The 22,876-nt window shown below is 34.6% G+C and overlaps 1 protein-coding gene across 9 annotated transcripts in view; it reads right to left on the bottom strand.

The window, feature by feature from the left end:
- The window catches only part of MAPK10 (mitogen-activated protein kinase 10), a 312,270-nt gene that overhangs the window by 57,849 nt on the left and 231,545 nt on the right, over positions 1-22,876 (bottom strand). The window contains exon 9 of one of the 9 annotated variants that reach the window (XM_028506697.2): positions 6,607-6,678. The exons of the other annotated variants lie outside the window; for them this stretch is intronic. Within the exon in view, the coding sequence (XP_028362498.1) occupies positions 6,607-6,678 (72 nt within the window). The remainder of the gene's footprint in view (positions 1-6,606; positions 6,679-22,876) is intronic. 9 annotated transcript variants of the gene reach the window in all.

Raw genomic sequence — 22,876 nt, 5'->3', positions numbered from 1 at the left:
GAAAACTACTGCAATCAATTAGTGATTTCTGTATTGAATATGCAATAAAGAAGTAGAGGGATGCATGCCATGTGTTAGACATCATGATATATCAAGTTCCCCAACTGGAATACTTGTAACATAGGAAAATTACAAAATACAGATCTTTCTCCTCTCCCCATTGATTTATATAATTCTGTTCATAGGTCTGATATAATATTATTTAAACAAAGAAACAAACAAAACACCAACCCTAGCTGGTGTGACTCAATTCATTGAGCACCAGTCTACAAACTGAAAAGTCCCTGGTTGGGGTGCATGCCTGGGTTGCAGACCAGGTCCCCAATAGGGGGTGTGTGAGAAGCAATCAATGGATGTATCTCTCATATATTACTGCTTCTCTCCCTCTGTCTCTCTCCCTCCCTTCCTCTGTCTCCAAAAGTAAATAAATAAAATCTTTTTTAAAAAGCAAACAACAACAAAAACAATAGTAACTGTAATCCAGATGGCCCCAGTACTCTATTTTGAGAAATACTAATGTAGAATATACTAAGTCTCTTGTCAATTACTATACCAGATCTAAGAAAAAAGCACTGCCTTGGCCAATGTGGCTCAGTTGGTTGAAGCAGTTCCCTGGCAGGACATATGCCTACATTGTGGCTCAGTCCCCAATTGGGGCACCTACGAGAGGCAACTGATGGATGTTTCTCCCTGGCATTGATGTTTGTCTCCCTCTTACCCTCCCTTCCCCTCTCTCTAAAATCCATAGGCATGTCCTTGAGTAAGGATTAAAAAAAGAATAAAGTACTAACATATTTCAGTTTTATGATACAAATTGGTAATAGCTTGAAGTTCGCCAACAGTTGATTCCACACCTATTTTCTATGAAAAATATGGGAGTTTCACCAAAAAGAAGTACTTCAAGAAATGAAAAATCCTAACATGAATCCCATTTCTCCATATAAATTTCCTAAAAGACCATGGGGATATATTTCATGGCAAACACAGGCTCTCAGCAGAGAAAGAAAGATTCCACCATCAAAATTTAGGAAAGGATTGAAATTATATGTTGCTATTACCTGTGGGGTTCTAGTCACAGAAAATACAAAAGCTACTCAATATAAAGCTCAAAATATCTGACAATCTATTTCTGCAATTATTTCATATTTCCCTATGATAAAATTTGCTCTTAAAAGAATTCTTACTGCTGAGGAGAAGTTTAAAGATCAGAATAGAAATGTATATACATATGACAGAGTTCTGGAACCAGATTTTCATGGTTATGTTTTAAATTGTTTTGTTCCTTTAAAAATATTTTTTACTTTTTTTTAACTTGAAAATATTCTTTTACTTTCATGAGGCCCCTCAAATTCTGGTAATATGATATATGAACAAGTGATTTAATATATAATTGTAACTAGCATTTATTTTCATTATAAATGGCCATAGGAAGAGAAAATATTATAAGCCAGAACACATCCAAAACTCAAAGCTGACGATATGAGTAAAAGGCTATTTGTTCACTGGTAACAGATTGCTAGTGGGATACTGTAGGACACAAAATATCCAAAAGCTGGCATTTGAGGTGTAACATGCATGGATCTTAGTACAGTCTGTCTTACACCTATTTATTATTACAATATACATTTACTTAAAAAGTAAAAAAATGGGAAAACATTTCACATATAAGCAAATTGAGTATCTGTCACTGAGTATGGTTGAATTTTCATTAAGCTATTAAAGGTTAATCTTTGGACCCTCTCATTTGCATAGGCCCTTGTAAGACTCAGTACCTAATTTTGTATAATATTATTTTTGTACAATATTAATTATATAAAATTTTATATGATATTATTTATTTTGTACATAACACTCTCCTCAAATTATATGATATCCTCACCCTACAAAGGCTGGATCTGTCTCCATCTGCATTTTCAAACTGGGAAGCAATATTTGACATCTGTGTTTTATAGCTTTTAAAATTGGTAAATAAAATTATTTTAAACAAAAGAGCTAATACAAATAGCTCTAACACTAACAGAAATAGAGAACTCTATTTAAGGGAGTATAGTGACACTACTTTGATCCATGAGGCTGTGTCTGGAAGATTATATCTATTTCTGGCTATGACACTCTATAAAAGGGAGAGTAAGAAGTTTAATCACACAATCAAGTTTATGCCATTTTGACAAGCATACCTGAAAACCATTTTATGTTTAAACTTAAAAGAAAGCAGGAGACAATATATGCCCCCCATCCTAGCATTTTGATCTCTCTTACCCATCAGCCATTATCACCTCCTAATATACTGTGCCTTAAATTGTAAATTTCATGATATCAAATATTTCATGACATTATTTTCATGATGACAGTTTTTTTTTTATTGATATATCTCTGAAGACAAAAAGTATCCAGCACACAGTGGGTGCTCAAAAAATATCTGTTGAATAAATGAATGTCTACTCTATGCCCAATCAGTCTTTTAAGGAAAATAATATTAAAAAATAGGGGAGAAAAATATTTAAAGAAAAAAAAGCTAAAAAATTCTGGGAATTGGAAATATATTGGAATTTGGGAAATACAGTGGAGATAAATAAAAAGTGAATCTCAGTGGAGATAAATAAAAAGAAACCCACACCTAGTCATGTGGTAGAGAAACAGCAAAAAACCAAAGACCAAAAAAAGAATTGTAAATGAAAGTCAGAGAAAAGGAAAAAGCTATTTCCAACGATGACTACTAAATTCACCAGCAGTATTAGAAACATTAAGTCAGTGGAATAATATCTTTAAACTGCTGAAAGAAAATAACTGTCAATGTCAAATTCTGTATCCAACTAAACTATCTTTAAAGTAAGAGAATCCAATAAAAAAACAGAATTTTATTATGAAAGACTCCCCGCAAAAGTCTTCTAAAATATGTACTTTAGGAAGAAAGAAAATAATCTCAGAATAAAGGATCAAATTGCAAGAAGTAGTAGTAAGCCAAAAACAAATGATAATCAAAAAGATGAATCTAAAGAAACTCTGCCTATACACAATAAAATTATAATATTGTCAATTTATGAGGCTAAAGAATAAGAACAAAATATTAGTGTATGCTAAGATCCTTGTATGCTCAAGCAAAAGATTTTAAAATGTCTTAATTAAAATAGCACTTCTCTACAAATTGAACTTTAGATTCAAAACAATTCCAATATAAATAACAATAAAAATCTTTTTATAGAAGTTAACGAGACAATTTTAACATGTTTATTGAAGAGTAGTAAGTCATTAATAGCTAAGATACTTCTAAAAAAGACAAAAAAAAAGGAGGAGGTTTAACCCTACCTGATATAAGCCTATAGCATACATTTATATTAATTAAGGAAGGGGAGTAGTGTCATAAACATAGCTAAAGATAACAGAATATAACAGCCCTCTTCCTACTGTGTGTAAACTTATGACAGGGGCTGCATTATAGATCAATGAAGAAAGAATATACTGGTCAGTAGATGGAAGTAGAAAAAAAATGAAATCCCTCTTTCACACCATGCATACAAATTAACTGCAATTGGACTAAAGGCTTAAACTTAAAACATTCACAGTAAATTTACAAGACAATATAAAGACATCAAAGAATTCTTAAACGAGATGCAAAAAAAAACATGAAGCACAAAATAACAGATTGCCAAATTTCAAAAAATCAGTGTAAAATAAAATGGGAAAATAATCTAAATATAGCGGAGAAGATATTTGCAACACATAAAACTGTCAAAGGTTAGGTGACCAATTATATAAAGAACTTCTAATAATCAATAAAATAATGCAATAGAAAAAATATTTTAAAAAACCCATTTTAACTAAACCATATATTGTTTAAAGATGAATATGTATGTGGTAAAAATATAAAGAAAGTCAAAGAGATTGGAAAAGTGTGTGTGGGGGGCCAGGAGAGACTTCTGTGGAGAGAAGAGAGAATATGGTTGATGAGGCACACACAAAAATGATTCAGAGGTATTTAATGGTGACATTCTATTTTTTGACCTGAGTAATAGTACATATGTTCATTTTATTGATCCTATTCAAAATTTATATATTTAATATTAATTTGCTTATATAAAATATTCTGTAATTTGAAAAGTAAAAATGTCTGCTATGATGAAATTCATTAGGAGAGATCCCAAAAGAAAATTATCTCAATAGCTGATTTCTGATCCTCCTGTAGAGAATTAAAAACATACTTGAGTTGAACAAAATTCAATTAATATGTACTAAAAATACATCTACTAATAAAGTAGCATATAAATATATAAAATTTGTAAACTTATTTTTAGATATATAAATTTCTCAATTCTGAAAGTAATATACTGAATGTTTAAGGCATATATGATAAAGGGTATAAGAACTTATTAATATTTTAAGTTTTGCTGTTACATTATTTATTAAGAAGACTTGCATTGTTCCTATTGCAAGAACTTTTGGAAATCATTTATTTTGAGAATGTCTTCATATAAATGAAGATGTGTTAATTAAAAATAATATGACTCCTTATGATGTATTATACAGGTATATAGTATGAATACTATATATCTCCAGCTCCATTGTAAAGGCTCTACTGAATAAACTCAAATATAATTTTAATGCCTCTTCAGATAAGTCATTTATAATTATAGGAAGTTTTTAAAAATAAATAATGTCTTGCATTTTAATAGGTTGATTTTATGGTATTCAGTTTTGTAAACTGCATGAAAAAGACTGATTTAAACTTTAAACAATATGTTTGAAATCATTAAATGCCTACATCCTATCCTCCAAGGAGACACTTCAGAAAATAATTACCATGTGCTTGGGAAATTTACAAATGTATCCCAATATGAGAGCTCCAGAAATAACTCAATATCAAATATCAAGGTCAGGCATTGAAAGGGCATCTAATATGAGACTTGAACATTAACAGCAGCCTAAAGCTTTACTTGTAAAGGATTTTGATATCCAAGTTAAGAAGTGATACCCAAGCAACTTCTGCCAAGAAATGGATTCTAAGAAAAGTTAATTGGTATTTAATAACTCAGTTGTGAAAATCAATCAGATTTTCCTTAATAGAAAATATAAGGAAAGTAATGAAAATCAATCATTTTCATCTACAGGGACAATCTTCATTTCAGTCATTAATTATTCAACCACAAGGAACTTCTGAAAAAGCTTAGTACAAAGTTAATGGATTGAGTTGATCTTTATCAAATGTCTAAAATTAGCCAAAATGTAAGTACTATTTCATACTTATTTCCAAAGTCCAAACTCAAGTTCATAATTTTTTGAGAATCAAAGAAATTAGTTTTTTATCAAATAGCATACTTCTCAATAGTATTAACATTAATAGAAATATAAATTTATAGATGTTATTTAATAAGATGTGTATGTAGAAGACAACTGTAATAAACAGAAAAAATTTAAATAAATTTGTGTTATATAAAAGATTTTAAAAAGTTTTTGGTAAGAATGGAAGTCAAAACAATAAAGTTTTACATTTTACTAAATAAAACATTTAGTTTAAGTTCTTTCATTCAACAAAAATGAGTGCTAGTCATTTCCTAAATTGGTCTTTAATACAGAGAATGTGTGTGTGAAACTATATCTATAACCATATATGTAATATATTAACCCTCAAAGTAAGTGGCTAATTACAACGTGGTTAGGATATACTATATTAGTAATTAATTATATTTACTTTAATTATATATTAAACCCCATTGTTACTGCTTCAATTTTAGTTTTGAATTACAATCATTTAAGCAGAGATTTTATCTTCAGTATGGTGAGATCATATTATGTTTATAAATTACTACGTGTAGGAGGATACTTAACTAACTTAAAGAAATAAGTTGTTACACACTCATACTATGCACACAGTATCTGTATCTACTTAACACTGAAGAGCCTCTGGAATTTTTGCTTGCTAACTATTTGCTGCCTAAGAGAGGGTCTCTTTTACTTATTCAAGTAATATAAATTTATTTCCTCAGGTATTTTATGTAAACACTATTAATGAGGTTTTAATTATCACATTTGTTAATTATAAGAAGAAAATAATAGCAGGATTAGAGCAATCATTCCTATAAAGTAAATGAGAAAGAGAACTTTAGAAGAGTTTGATAGATTTAAAAATAAAATTCATATGCATGCTCCCTGAATATATATTTAAATAAATATATTGTATTTCTGGGTGAATATATATCTAATTAAATTTTGTATTCCAAGTGACTATTTCTTATGATATGAAAGCTAAATCCTGTCTTAAAACTAAAATATTTGTCATTTTTATCTACCTATTAATGGAACTTAATTTTGAAATATCTACAACAAAAACAATAGAGAAGTGTACATCACTGTTATTAATCCTTATGACTCAAGGCAGGTCTTCTGACAACATGCTGAATGTTTCATATTTGGCACTGTATTATCCATGTAGGATTTTACTAGAGACACAGTTATTCTACCATGATGCTAGCTGTGAATATTTGACATTGAAGTCTCATAGAAACCCTCTGAGGGCAGCAAATGTATACCATCAGCAGTACTGTATTTGTAAGCAAAGGAAACTGATTGAGAGGAACACCTGAGGAGTCCACTGGCTGCTGAGAAGGATACGATCAGTGCCAGGAAACAGCACTGCACCTTTTATCATTTCTCCCATGATGCACCCTACTGACCACATGTCAACTGAAAACAAAAATGACATGAAGATAAACAAGAAGACAGGAATAGAAGAGTAAATAAATGAAAACACTTCACTACCCATGCCATAGAGTAATGGCCTGACCTTTTGCTGGATGGATGAAAGGCCAGTTTTATGATCATTCATTAGTCTTTAAAACAGTAAAAAGGGGAGACAACAAGAACATCAGGGCCTTTTCTTCTATGAAACTCAAGTAACAACGCCATGCAATGTTACCTAATATATGATAATGTTACTTTGCAATTATAATTCAATGATTAATTTAGTTTCTGATTTAAAATGTCTAATTTGCATTCATCTACTAGAATCCTACTGATTTGTATTATAAATTACTCTAGATTGTGTTAATGTAGGAAACATGCAAATCAGTTAATTTTTTATTCTTTTGTATACAATATTTGGAAAAAAGAAAAGAAAAGCTGCCAGCAACCTCAGAAGAAAGAGTTTCTTTTACAAAACACATTTACTCTTACTTACAAATATGAATAAATTTCAGGAAGTAATATGCCAGCTCAAACATGACTGTTTTGGAAACTGGCTCAGTTTCATTGACTGCTATCAAAAGAGCAATCTCTAAACAGGAAGCCTTGCCTTATTCTTAGGAACAGTGTTGCTTCATAAGGGTAAGAAATGCTGGCTTTTAAAAAGGGATGGCTCAACATGAAATAAACAGAGAGCTCATACTTTTTCTGAAACTGTGCATCAAAAGAAATCTAAAGTTTAAGGTGAAATTATCATGTCTTTCTGCTATTGCCAGTTATCATCCAGAACTTAAAACCATGAAGCTAGGGCACAGGGTACACAGGGAGGAACAGAATGGGGAAAGGGGAAGCAAGGAAAGTGAAATCTCTCTGTTTAACTCTAGCTGGTTACTCACTTGTTCTTTTGAAAAGTCAGAAAGAGAAACAGGTCATTTTTATGGGGGGAAATAACCTAGAAGAATAAAGATGTTGAGTGGGGAGCACATAAGACATTAACAGCATGCTATAATTTTGTTCCATTTACTCCTCATATTACGTCCGGTAATTTGGCAGTGACCTTAAAGAATTCCTCAGGAGATTCTTTCCAGGGTAAAAATCTCACTCCAGTTAAACTTGAAAATTTTCATAGTTTGACTTAACTCCTAAACAGAGTGATCACTGCAAAGGAATTGTTACAGCTTTGAAGGTGGTAAGCATACACAGAGAAGCAAATTTGTTTTGCTTCCATTTTAGGAAAGCAAGTGACATGCAAAGTTATCAGGGAAAGATAGAGCAAACAGTTGTGCACCCCTTTATTATTAACACATTTGTAATTCCAGATAATATCATTCTCACAAGAGGCTGGTATTGTGAGGGTTTTTTTATTAAAAATTAAAGGGAAAAAAAGAGCTCTGAAAATATATTTGTTTTTGAATTGCAAGTATTCTTATACTGTCCAAAGTGACCAGTCTGACTAAATTGCTGTTGACAATGCTATTTATTTTTTTATAGATACTGGGGAAGTGATAGACAAAAAATGTAGAGAGAGAAAAACTCAGTAAGCAGGGTTTTCTCTTGACTGCATCTATTCAAACATTTGGGAAAAGGTTGTAAAGGTTGTTTCTGCCACAAACCCATCTTAGAAAACATCTTAGAAAACATCTATTCTAGTCTTTTAATGCAAAACCTCTCTTCTTTGATATCTCCGACAAATAGTCATTTTTTTCTCTGCTACAGAACCAATTCCATTGCTTTCCAAATGTGTAACCTTGGCCAAACTACTTCACCTCTCTTTATTTCAGTTCCATACTCTAAAATGCAAATGATAAATAGTATGCGACATGTAGAATTTATAAAAGACTTGGAAGAATTATTCCTGATAAAGATCTTTTCAATTGCCTGGTACATAGTAAGTTTTCATTAAATCTTAATTATGTATCATTGTGAATTAAATATGTATTGGAATTACATATTGAAATTATATATGTGAAAGGTTTATTTATTTTATATTTATATAATATGTTATATCTTATACTTATTTATAATTAAAAACTCTTTCCAGTGAGGGAAACTCACCACTCACTGGGTGATCCTTCTCACAACTGAAACCACTTAGGAAGGCACTCCACGTACTGAATTACAATTGATTCTGTAGAATTGCTCTCCACTATCTAAACAGAAATTGCCCTGTTCCCTTACCCAAATAATAATTTTAAAATATTTGAATATACTCTATGATCCCTGAGCACACTTCCTAAAACAGGCAACGTTTTATCTTTCAGCTAACACCCCTTGACTTTTCACTTTTCCTCCCATCTGCCTTTAACAACAACAACAACTGGCCTAAACGGAATCAGCCACTATTTTGCTTCAGTCTCAACTGGTTCTAGACAGTTCTTGGTTTAATAACTGGTATAGATAACTGTGTAGGTCCCAGTTCTCCTTTGTGTGGCTCTGCTGGATACAGATATTCCAAAGTAAAAGCAGGCCATTTTTAAACATTTAACTTCATGTCAGAACCCAACATAGGCTTAATAAATCATAAAGTTTTTGCATAAAAATTAAGCAAAGATATAAACTCCATATCTGAACTACTGATGAATACATTATCTTTATTTTCATGTATCTTTTCTAGGTGATAATAGTCTGGAAACTTTTGCAATTTCCATTTAAGTTTATTCACTATTCACCATTCCTACAGACTACCCCAGTTTATGGCACCTAAGTGCTAAGCCTTGTGCCTGCCTGGCAATGACACATTCCATCATTAACAATAATAAAAGTAGAATATATGCATATGAATCAATACATTTTTTATAAACTCAACACAGGATTATTTCTCAAGATAAAGTCATTGCACCGAATTTTATGCTTATGAAGGTGGCGGGATTACTTTACAAAATTGTCATGATATTCCAATGAATACTGACTGTGTGAAAGGTTTAGGAGAAATTAGCAAATTCAAACATTGTTGGAAACTGGATTTTGATATTTTCTAGGACAGTCCAATACAGTATTTGAGTCTCCATAAAAGTTTTGTATACTAATGCTACCCAGATAGAATTCTGGTTGCTTTTATGATTCTGATTCTTATTACATTTCCCCTCCCCTCATCAGTATTCCTATAGGAAGACAGCAGATTAATTTGCAACTTCTACACTCAGAAGCTGAGTCACTTTTTAAAAAATGAATGTTAAGGAAGTTTTGGTGCTACAAAATATAGTTATCAATTTTCTAAGTAAGAAAAATATTGCCCTGGCTGGCGTAGCTCAGTGGATTGAGTGTGGGCTGTGAACCAAAGCATCGCAGATTCGATTCCCAGTCAGGGCACATGCCTGAGTTGCAGGCCACAGCCCCCAGCAACCGCACATTAATATTTATCTCTCTCTCTTTCCCCTTCCCTTCCCTCTCTAAAAATAAATAAATAAAATCTTTAAAAATCTTTAAAAAAATATTGTGTCACATCACTTGTGAGGCATTATATTATACTAAACTACCTTTTATCTACTTTTAACAAAGAGACAGAAATAATATAATGCATGACCTGACAGCTTAAATCTAAATAAAGAAAGCAATATATTGCTGCTTCTATACTCTGTGTAATAGCTTGGATTGTTATTCATAATGAAATATTTTTTGGACTAAGCTTTGTTCCAGAAACCTGACAAATGTTTCAGTGGCCCTCATAACATGAACTTTAAACCACACTGCTTTTCTCCTTAATGTGATTACATCTTCATTTGTCATAGAATTTAGACAATGTGCTTAGATACATTTTCTTTTTTGGATACCTCAAAGTACAACAGCAAAATTTAATTTTTTTTTAAACTAGAACACTATTTCTTTGAAACACTTATGTTTCAAAAGTTAAAAATTTAATTAGATATTTAACAAAAGCACATTGTTCTAAACTTCAATGGAAATTGGAATTATAAAAGATTACTAATATAAATAAATAAACTTAGAAAATACAGATATTGCACATGAATCTAAGTGAGAAAAGTAAGCAATATATGTGGACATGATGCTAAATATTCCAGGATGGAATATTCAATGGCAGGAAATCAAAGGAAAATTTTCTCCTTGAATCTACATACTCACCTTGCTTCTCTTTTTAAGTTCTAAGAGATCATATTATTAACTTTAACCTTTATTTAAAAGATTTTATATTTTTATTTGCTTTTTATAAAACAGGAAAGTCCACTAAACATTGTAATAAGGGAGAAAACTTTTAAGTTTATATTATATTATAAATAAATTATACACTAATGAATTTACAAAATATTTTACTGTAAAACATTTTAATATTTTTACTGCACCAAAATTTTTTAAATTGTCATGTTTGAAAATCCATATAATTCTGCAGTGTGTATAAGTAAGCATTTACAGAAATCTTAAGGTTGAAAAAGTATTTTTCTTTAAACTTCTTATGTTCTGATCAACTAATAGTACATGCTAGATCTGAATGTCTCACATTATCACCAAATTAAATACAAGCTCTCTTCAGATCCATGTGTCCTCACTTCATTCTGCACATCAACTCAGAAGTGTTTCAGGAAACAGCAAACAACTTTTTATTCTTTCCTTTTCCTATTGTCTAAATCACAGATAATTTGGTTTCTCATCATTTGAGATAATATTTTTTGTTACAAGCAACCTTGTTGCTTCCATTTTTCCTACTTTTAATAGTTTATCTAATTCAATTTGAAGTTTATTTGGATTAGATCTCCCCAAAACCAACTCAATAATATAGAAATTGGAGTTTCTTATCTTGGAAAATATTTCTAGGTATGTGTATGTTTGTAAACAATCAATGTTTCATATGTATCAAATGACAATCGTCACAGCAATCCTGTATGATAAGCAAAAAAGGTATTTTATAAAGTAAATTACATGTAGGAGATAAGTCACATGACTAAAATGAATAGGACCAGAAGCCAGTGTTTAGGGAACTATTCCCACATGAGCTCAAGACATTTGATGGCTGAAAACAAGAGGCCCATAGTAGGTGTCACCATTCGTGTGTTCTTCTAAGGGCCAAATAGACCAAGGACAATTTAAATGCAATATCATAGTAATGACTAAGAAATTTTTTTTATTGTTTGTAGTTTTACTCACTCAATGTTTGATTTCACTTTTAAAAATGACTCAGTGCTCTCTCTATAGATCTATAGATGGAAAGAAAGGAGGCAAGATGGCGGAGGAGTGAATGGAAGCCACTCTAACCTCCTCTCACAACCAATCTGGAATTACAACTACATTGTGGAGAAATCACCTGGAACAAACAACTGTATAATAATGAGAAAGAAGTCTTATAAGCTTGAACAGACAGAAGAATCAGCTTCAGCACAACCTGGCAGCACCTGCACAACATCATAGAAGACACGGTGGGTGGGATGACCTTCAGTCAACCAGCTGGAGGGAAGCACCCACCAAAGAACAACACAACAACAATCAAAACCCAATTACATCCAGAGAGCACACATGAATGGCATAAAGGACATCCCAAGAACATTAAGTTCAGGAGATCAAGGAGACTACATCACTTAATCTCACAGGTCTCCTACCTTATAAGTTCACACCACAAACTCAGAGAGTCAAAATAGACCTAAATTGAAGAAGCAGAGGCAAACAAGAAGAATTTCACAAATAATGGGAACACAAAGAAACAACCCCCCAGTTGAAAGGTAAGGAGGAATCCTCAGAAAGAATGCTAAATGAAATAGAGGCAAGTCAATTATCAGATAGTAAGTTCAAAACAATGGTTATAAGGAAGCTCAATGAGCTCACTGAGAATTACCAAAAACTACAGGGAAACTACAAGGAACTTACTGAAAACTATATCGACATGAAAAAGGACACAGAAACTATCAATGACAGCCAAGCAGAAATGAAGAATGCAACTTCTGAACTGAAGAACACAATAGAAGGAATCAAAAACAGGCTAGATGAAGCAGAGGATTGAATCACTGATCAGGAGAACAAAGTAGGAAAAAACACCCAGAAAGAGAAAGAAAAGGAAAAGAGACTCAGAAAGAATGAAGAGGAGTTAAGGGAAATGCAGAACAACGTGAAATGTAATAATATTCGAAAATAGGGATACCAGAAGGAGAAGAAGAAGAACAAGGGATAGAAAACCTGTCTGAAACAGTAATGATGGAAAACTCTAATTTGATGAGAGAAAAAGTTCACAAATCCAGAAAGCACAGAGGGTCCCAATAAAGAGGAACACAAAGAGGCCCACTACAAGACACATCATAACTAAAATGGCTAAATTCAGACAAAAAGAGAATCTTAAAGGCAGCAAGGGAAAAACAGGAAGTAACATATAAGGAAGCCCCAATAAGAGTAGGAGCTAACTTCTCAATGGAAACACACCAAGCCAGAAGGGAATGGCAAGAATATTCCAAGTGATGAAAAGCAAAGGCCTGCACCCAAGACAGTAGTACCAACTACTGTACCCAGCAAGGTTCTCAATTAAAATGGAAGGTGAAATAAGGAGCTTCCCAGACAAAAGAAGGCTGAAAGAACACACTTCCACCAAACCAACACTGCAAGATATGCTAAAGGGACTGCTTTAAGAAGAAGAAAAAGAGTGAGAGAGAAGAACACAGGTACGAAGGGGATAAAATAGCAATGAATAACTACCTATCAATAATAACATTAAATATAAATGGATTAAATGCTCCAATCAAAAGACATAGGGTAGTTGAATAGATAAGAAATCATGACACGCACATATGCTGCCTATAGGAGACACACCTCAGAACAAAAGACCTACACAGACTGAAAGTGAAAGGATGGGAAAAAATATGCCAAGCAAATGGAGAGGGAAGAGAGAGCTGGGGTACCAATACTTATATCAGACTAAAGAAACTTCAAAACAAAGGCCATGGAAAGACACACAGAACACATCATGATACTCAATAGAAAAGTCCAGGGGGTGGGGGTGGGAAGGGGTAAATGGAAACAACTGTACTTGAACAATAATAAAAAAATTTTAATTAAAATGAAGAAAGGAAGGAAGGAAGGAAGGAAGGAAGGAAGGAAGGAAGGAAGGAAGGAAGGAAGGAAGGAAGGAAGGAAGGAAAAAGAAAAGAAAAAAAAAGAAAAGAAAAGAAAAGAAAAGAAAAGAAAAGAAAAGAAAAGAAAAGAAAAATAACAAAAACTATTTTGTAGGAGAATGTTCTGTGAGGTGTGGGCACAGCTCCCACACCCATGGATAGGGTCTCCCATGGGGAATCAGGCCTGCAATGTGCCTAGGCTGCTTTGAGTCTTGTTCTTGCTTAAAAACTCCCTCACCCTGAATTGAGGACATTTACTGCAAAGTAACTTCCTAAGATCCATGCTAAACCTTCCAAGGATGATTGTAACCAGTTCAGCCACTTTTGCCTTTTCATTTGCAAATATCCCTCTTCTGTGATGTGATTAGCAGCATGGGCTCCTTTGTTTTCTGTAAAAGATAACCACCTAAAGGGAACCTGTGCATAGTAAGTGCGAACCATAATGTAATGTCCTGAGAAACCAAATAAAGGCTAGTCATGGCAAGGGCCAAGGCTTTTGCTCCCCTTGAGAGAAAAGCCATGCTGTCCCTTTTCCTCCAGCAGACTTGGTAGTCTGTGTGAATGTCTCATTTCATCCATAATGATGCAGACACTGCAGGCCAGTGTCTGCATCACTACTTGCCATAAAACAAGAAGACATAAACATTATAAACATATATGAACCCAACATAGGAGAACCCAAATATATAAGGAAAATCTTGGAGGACTTCAAGAAAGATATGGACAGTAACTTTTACTGGGGAATTTCAACACCCTACTGTCAAAAATGGATAGACCTTTCAAACAATATATCAACAAAGATATTTTGGCATTGAACAATATCCTAGGTCAAATGGAATTAACTGATATATAGAGAGAGCCTTTCATCCCAAGGAAGCAAAATAGACATTCTTTTCAAATGCACATGGAACATTTTCAAAGATAAACCACATGGTAGGACACAAAACAAGCCTCGACAAATTCAAGAAAATTTAAATCACTTCAAGCATGTTCTTGGACCACAAGGGCCTGAAACTAGAAACCAACCTCAAGGAAAACACTCAAAAACACTCAACTTCATGGAGATTAAATAGTATGCTATTAAATAATGAATGAGTTAATAATGAGATCAAGAAAGAAATCGAAAAGTTTCTGGAAACAAGCAAAAATGAACTCACAACAGTCCAAAACTTATGGGACAAAGCAAAGGCAGCCCTCAGAGGGAAGTTCATAGCAATACAGGCCTACCTAAAAAAGATAGAAACATTTCAAATAAACAACCTAACCCTACATCTATAAGAACTGGAGAAACAACAACAAAGACAGCCCAGAGTAAGTAGAAGGGAGGAAATAAGCAGGATCAGAGCAGAATTAAATGACATAGAGAATAAAAGAACAATTCAAAGGATTAATAAATCCAGAATCTGGTTCTTTGGTAAGATAAATGAAGCCTTTTAGCAGACTCATCAAGAAAAACAGGAGAGAGGACCCAAATAAACACAATCAGAGATGGAGGAGGAGAGATTACAACTGATACCACAAAAATACAAAGGATTATAAGAAATTACTGTGGACAACTATATGCCAAGAAATTTGAAAACTTAAGTGAAATAGACAAATTTCTAGAAAACTATAATCTTTCAATACTGAATGAAGAAGAAACAGAAAGCCTGAACAGACTGATAACAGCTTCTGAAATTAAAGCAGTAATCAGAAAACTCCCAGCACAAAAAAGCCCTAGACAGAACGGTTTCACAGGAGAATTTTACAAAACATTTAAGGAAAAGCTAAACCCTATTTTTCACAAACTATTAAAAAAATCCAAGAAAACGGAAAACTCCCAAACTCTTTTTATGAGGCCAACGTCATCCTAATACCAAAGCCAGGTAAAGACACAAGAAAGAAAGAAAACTACAGGCCAATATCGCTGATGAACATAGATGCTAAAATCTTCAACAAAATATTGGCAAGCCACATCCAGCAATACATTAAAAAGATCATACACCATGAACAAATGGGATTCATCCCAGGGATGCAAGGATTGTACAATATTCACAAATCAATAAACATAATACAAAAGGAAACACAAGGAACACATAAACAAAAGGAAAGAAAAAAATCACCTGATCATATCAATAGATGCAGAAAAAGCATTTGATAAGGTACAGCACCCATTTATGATAAAAACACTCAGCAACATGGGTTAGAGGGAGCATACCTCATCATAATAAAGGCCATATATGAGAAATCTACAGGCAACGTCATACTCAATGGGCAGAAACCAAAAGCTTTCCCACTAAGATCAGGAACAACGATGTCTGCCTTCACCACTTCTATTCAACATAGTATTTTCAGTCCTAGCCAAAGAGATCAGACAAGAAAAAGAGATAAAAGGCATCCAAATTGGAAAGGAAGAAGCAAAATTTCATTGTTTGCACATGACATGATAGTGTACATAAAAAAAAATCTTTAGACTCCACCAAACAATTACTTGACCTAGTAAGTGAATTTGGCAAAAGAGCAAGATACAAAGTCAATATTCAGACAATGAAATAGTTTTTGTACACCAACAAAGAAATATCAGATACAGAAATCAGGAAAAAAAAATCCCATTTGCTATAGGAACAAGAAAAATAATGTACTTAGGAATAAATTTAATCAAGGAGGTAAAAGACCTGTACTCACAAAACTATACTACACTGAAGAAAGAAATTAAGGAAGACACAAATAAATGGAAGCATATACCATGTTCATGAACTGGAAGAATTAACATCATCAAAATGTCCATACTACCCAAAGCAATTTATAGATTCAATGCAATCCTTTTTAAAATATCTATGATATATTTCACAGATATAACAAACATTTCTATAAACAAAAATTTATATGGAACCATAAATGACCTTGATAGCCTTAGCAACTTTGAGAAAGAATAGCAAAGTAGGAGGGATCACATACCTGATACCAAACTGCACTACAAGTCTACTGCAATCAAAAGTCTGATACTGGCATAAGAACAGACACATATAACAATGGAACAGAATAGAGTGTCTAGAAATAAACCCAAGTCTCTATGGTCAATTAATATTAGACAAAGGGGGCAGAAACATAAAATGGAGTCAAAATAGCCTCTTCAACAAATGGTGTTGGAAGGTCTGGAAACTACATGCAAAAAAAAAAAAAAGAAAAAGAAAAGAAACTAAACCACCAACTTACACCCTATACAAAAATAAACTCAAAATGGATGAAAGACTTAAATGTAAGTCATAAAACCATAAAAGTCCTAGAGGAGAACATAGGGAGGAAAATTTCATATATTCCAAACAGCAATGTTTTCACCAAGATGTCTCCTAGAGCAAAGGACATTTGGGAAAGAATAAACAAATGGGACTTCATCAAAATAAAAAAACTTCTGCACAGCTAAAGAAAATAGCAAAATGAAAAGGGAACCAACTGTCTGGGAGAATATATTTGCAAATGATTCCTTGGATTAGGTTTTGATCTCCAAAAGATATAAAGAACTCACACGACTCTACTCCAGGAAGACAAACAACCCAAATAAAAATTGGGCAAAGGACCAGAACAGACACTTCTCCAAGAGGACATACAGAGGGCCCAGAGATATATGAAAGGATTCTCAGCATCACTAGCCATCAGAGGGATGCAAATTAAAACCACAATGAGAAATGAGTTGACACTGGTTAGAATGGCCATCATAAATAAATCAATAACAAGTGCTGGTGAGGTTGTGGAGAAAAGGGGACCCTAGTACACTGTTGGTGGGAATGCAGTCTAGTGCAGCCACTGTGGAAAACAGTATGGAATCTCCTCAGAAAGCTAAAAATGGAACTGCCTTTTGACCTAGAAATGCCACTGCTGGGATTATACTGTAAGAATCCTGCAACAGAAATTCAAAAGAATCTATGTACCCCAATGTTCATAGCAGCACAACTTACAATAGCCAAGTGTTGGAAGCAACCCCAGTGCCCATCAGTAAATGAGTGGACCAAAAAATTATAGTACATTTACTATACTACACAGCAGAAAGAAAGAAGGAGCTCCTACCCTTTGAGACCACATGGATGGAAATGTAGAACATTATGCTAAGTACAATAAGCCAAGTGATAAAAGACAAATATCATGTGACCTCACCCATAAGTGGAACCTAATAAAAAAAAACAAACAAGCAAGCAAAATATAATCAAAGACACTGAACAAATTAAGAACAAACTGACAGTAACCAGAGAGGAGGAAGGAGAGGATAATGAGAGGATAAGGCACAAGGGTGATCAAGGAACATGTATAAAGGACACATGGACAAAGCCAAAGTGGGTAAGATGAAGAGTGGAAGGTGCAGATGGCTAGTGTGGTGGCTTGGGGGAGGATTTCTCTTATTTATTGTTGGTATATAGAAAAAAAGAAGTATAGATGAAAAGAAAAAAATAATATGCTTTTAAACCTTTCTATATGCCTATTTCCAGGGGACAGAGAACTTCTAGGGCCCTAGGGGAGCTTTGTGCATGATAGGACTGAATGCTTCCTCTTCAAGGCATGAAGGGGTTGAGGTCCAGCTTCTCAACTTCTTGCCTTTTGTTCCACCCCAGAAGTTGGTTCTCCATGTCTTCCCTCATGTCTGCCTCCTTGCTGTATGGATCTCCTTTTTTGACCTTTAAGCCTTCTCCTGCCCTCTAGTGCAGGAATCTCCAACCATTACTTGTCTGTGGCCTGTTAGGAACTGGGCCACATAGCAGGAGGTGAGTGGCGGCTGAATGAGCAAACCACAGCCTCTCCCCATTGCTCATATTACTGCCTGAGCTTTGCCTCCTGTCAAATCAGTGGCAGCATTAGATTCTTATAGGAGCACGAATCCTACTGTGAACACATCAGGGATTTGTGTTGCGTGATCCTTATGAGAATTTACTGCCCGATGATCTGAGGTGGCGCTGAGATGGCGATACTAGCACTGGGAAGCAGCTGTAAATACAGATTATCATTAGCAGAGAGGTTTGAGTGCACAGAGACCATAATAAATCAATTGCTTGCACACTCATATCAAAACCCTATCAATGAGGGTCAAGTAACAATTAAGCTGCATCTGGTGACAGGCATTATAGTGGCAAGTCAGTTGATGTACTTCAATTGTATAGCCACATCTGGTGGCAGGCTTTAAGTCAGAATCTGACCCTTACTTTAGTCTGTGCATATCTTGCCCATTATTTTATTTACCATTTCCATCCATGCCTCTTTCCCGCACTGTACACTTGTCTCAATCACAGTTTTGGTAAGCCCACATTCTAACCTTAGCCAAAATGAGTAAAATACAACTGTCACTGGACAGCTTCTTTGAAAAGAGAGAAAGACCCAATGATGAAACAGCAGAAGACTCTAAGATTGCCAACAAAAAGACTGATGCATTTTAAAGATAATACCAAGAGTCCTACTTAAGTTACGGGTTCATTGCAACAGGTGATTCACATTCTCCAAGCTCACTCTGTATATTTGGCTACCACCTATTCAACAAAACCATGAAACCTTCAAAACTGCTTCGCCACATGAAGACCAAGCACACTGCATTTAAAGACAAGCCTTTAGAACTTTTCAAAATAAAAAAAGTGAACACTAAGAACAGAAGTAGTTATTGAAGGCCACCACTTACTTCATCATCAAATGCATCTGCACGGCAAGCATCATTCTAAGTGGCTAACTGCATTGTTAAAGCTAAGAAGCCCTTTACTGTTGGTGAAGAGTTGATCCTGCCTGCTGCTAAGAACATTTGTTGTGAACTTTTAGGAGAGGCTGCATTTCAAAAGGTGGTATGTGTTCCTGTTTTGGCTAGCACCATAACTAGCGATAAAAGAGCAGAAGATATTTAGGCACAATTGTTAGAGAGGACTAATGAGCCACTGTGGTACACAATCCAGGTTGATGAGTCTACTGATATTGACAACAAGGCAAGAATGCTTGATTTTATGCGATGTATTTTTCAGGAGGATGTGCATGAGAATATGCTATGTGCACTTTTGTTGCCAACCAACACCACAGCTGCAGAACTAATCAAGTCTTTGAACAATTTCATATCAGGAAAACTGAATTGGTCATTTTGTGTCAGTTCATACATGGATGGAGCAGCTGCCACGACTGGATGGCTTTCTGGTTTCACTACTCCGGGCAAAGAGGCCGCTTCTGAATGTGACTGTACACATTGTGTCACCCATAGAGAAATGCTGGCTAGCCAAAAAATGTCACCTGAACTTAACAATGTTTTGCAGGATGTGATTAAAATTATCAACCATATTAAAGTACATGCCCTCAACTCACGTCTGTTCGTGCAGCTCTGTGAGGAGATGGATGCAGAGCACACACATCTTCTCTTATGCACAGAAGTGAGATGGCTTTCTAAAGGGAGATCACTGGACAGTTTTTGAGTTACGAGAGCTACTCCAGAGGTTTCACTTAGAAAATGTCACCACTGGCAGCACACTTCAGTGACACAGAATGGATCGTAAAACTTGCTTATTTATGTGACATATTCAACCTGCTCAGGTAACTCAATCTGTCACTTCAGGGGAAAACAACAACCATGTTCAAGTTGGCAGATAACATGGCTGCATTCAAAGCCAAACTGAATTATGGGGGCAATGTGTGAACATTGGGATTTTTGACATGTTTCCAACATTAGCAGAGATTCTGAAAGAGACTGAGCCAGTGCCTTCTTTCTCCCAGCTGTTGCATGATCACCTGTCTCAGCTTTCAGAAGAGTCCAGAAGAGATTATTTCCTGACCACAAAAGACCCATGACCTGGGAAGAAATGGATCCGTAACCCATGTGTGAATAAGCCAGGTGAATCAACATTGTCCATGCTAGAAGAGGACCAACTGCTTGAGATTGCAAATGATGTTGGATTTAAAAGTATGTTTGAGATAACTACAAATTTCCATACATTCTAGATTAAAGGCAAGGCGGACTATCCTGAGGTTGCCACAAAAGCACTGCAAGGCCTGTTTCCATTTCCAACATCCTATCTTTGTGAAGCAGGGTTTTCTGCAGTGACTGCCACCAGAATGAGATTATGGACTAGACTGTACACAAGCAACACACTTTGGGTGTCACTGTCTACTATCACCCCCATGTGGGGCCATCTAGTTGCAGGAAAATAAGATCAGGGATCCCATCAATTCTGCCTTATGGTGAGTTGTATAATTATTTCATTATATATTACAATGTAATAATAATAGAAATAAAGTGCACAATAAATGTAGTGCACTTGAATCATCCTGAAACCATCAGCCCTCCACTGGGTCCATGGAAAAATTGTTCTCCGTGAAGCTGGTCCCTGGTGCCAAAAAGTTTGGGGACTGATGCTCTAGTGGATTCTGGTCTACTCTAAATGCTTTGGAAAAGGGATTATCCTTAGAACTATGTACTTCCATCTTTTCAGATCCTCTCAGAACCCCCCAGCTTCCATTCTAGTAATTCCTGTCTCATTTAGATTTTCTCAAAATAATAATAAAAGAAAGAAATAGTAAGCAAACTAATGGTGAAAATGTATTCTTTTAAAAGCATATAAAGAATTAATAAATGAATAATCTTTTTATGTTCATGATTATCTGCAATTACTTTATGGATGTGAAAGAGGGACTACTGGGTTTTTATCTCCCAACTCTATTTAAAGTCAAAATTATACACTGTTTTTTAAACTTAATCTTTATTGTATTTTTGCTATTACCATTTAACCCCCTTATACCCACCTTACCCCAGCAATCACCACACTGTTGTCCATGTTCATGAGTCCCTTTTCCCTTTTTGTTTAATCCCTCCTCCACCCTGTAACCTCCCCGCAGCCCTTAGCTGTCAACTTGTTCTCCATCTATGTGTCTGCCCCCACTTTCCTTGCTAGTTCAGTTTGTTCATTAGATCCCCATATGAGTAAAATCATGTGGTATTTGTCTTTCTCTGACTGGCTGATTTCACTTAGCATAATGGTCTCCAGGTCCATCCATACTGTCACAAATGGTAAAACTTTCTTCTTTTTTATGGCTAAGTAGCATATGATTGTGTAAATGTCCCATAGTTGTTTTATCCACTTGTCTACTGAGGGACACTTGGGCTGCTTCCATATCTTGGCAATTGTAAATAACACTGCAATGAACATAGGGGTGCTTATGTTCTTTCAAATCAGTGTTTTGGGTTCTTTTGGATATATTCCCAGAAGTAGGATTGCTGGGTCAGAAGGCAGATCCACTTGTAATTTTTTGAGGCATCTCCATACTGCTTTCCTCAGTGGCTGCATCAGTCTACATTCACACCAACAGTGTAAAAGGGTTCCCCTTTCTCCACATCCTTGCCTGCACTTGTTGTTTGTTGATTTATTGATGATAGCCATTCTGACAGGTATGAGATGATATCTCATTGTTGTTTTAATTTGCATTTCTTTGAGGATTAGTGGCATTGAGCATCTTTTCATATGTCTATTGGCCATATGTACGTCCTCTTTGGAGAAGTGTCTATTCAGATTCTTTGCCAATTTTTTCATTGGGTTGGTTTTCTTTTTAGTGTTGAGTTTTATAAGTTCTTTAAAAATTTTGGATATTGCCCTGGCTGGCGTAGCTCAGAGGACTGAGCGTGGGCTGCGAACCAAAGCATCACAGGTTCGATTCCCAGTCAGGGCACATGCCTGGGTTGCAGGCCACTGCCCCCAGCAACCACACATTGATGTTTCTCTCTCTCTCTCTCTTTCTCCTTCTCTTCCCTCTTTAAAAATAAATAAATAAAATCTTAAAAAAAAATTGGATATCAACCCCTTATCAGATGTATTGGCAAATATGCTTTTCCATTCTGTGAGTTGTCTTTTTATTTCATTATTGATTTCCTTTGCTGTGCAAAAAATTTAGTGTGATGTAGTCCCATTTATTTACTTTTTCTTTTGTTTCCCTTGACTAGAAAGATGTATCTGATAAAATATTGCTATGAGCAATGCCTGAAATTTTGCTGCCTATGTTCTCTTCTATGATTTTTATGGTTTGGGGTATAATATATACTGTTTGAAATAACCTTGTAATATCTTATTATTAGGGAACAGACTCAAACAATAGTGATGCATTAGTTGCAAAAGTTTATCAGAAAGTAAGCAATTATTTCACAAAGGTAAAAAGGATTCAGAGTATCTATCTGTACTAGA

The sequence above is a fragment of the Phyllostomus discolor genome, chromosome 1 (genome assembly GCF_004126475.2).
Source record: "Phyllostomus discolor isolate MPI-MPIP mPhyDis1 chromosome 1, mPhyDis1.pri.v3, whole genome shotgun sequence".
NCBI lineage: Eukaryota > Metazoa > Chordata > Mammalia > Chiroptera > Phyllostomidae > Phyllostomus > Phyllostomus discolor.
This window is presented reverse-complemented; position numbering and strand designations above follow the sequence as displayed.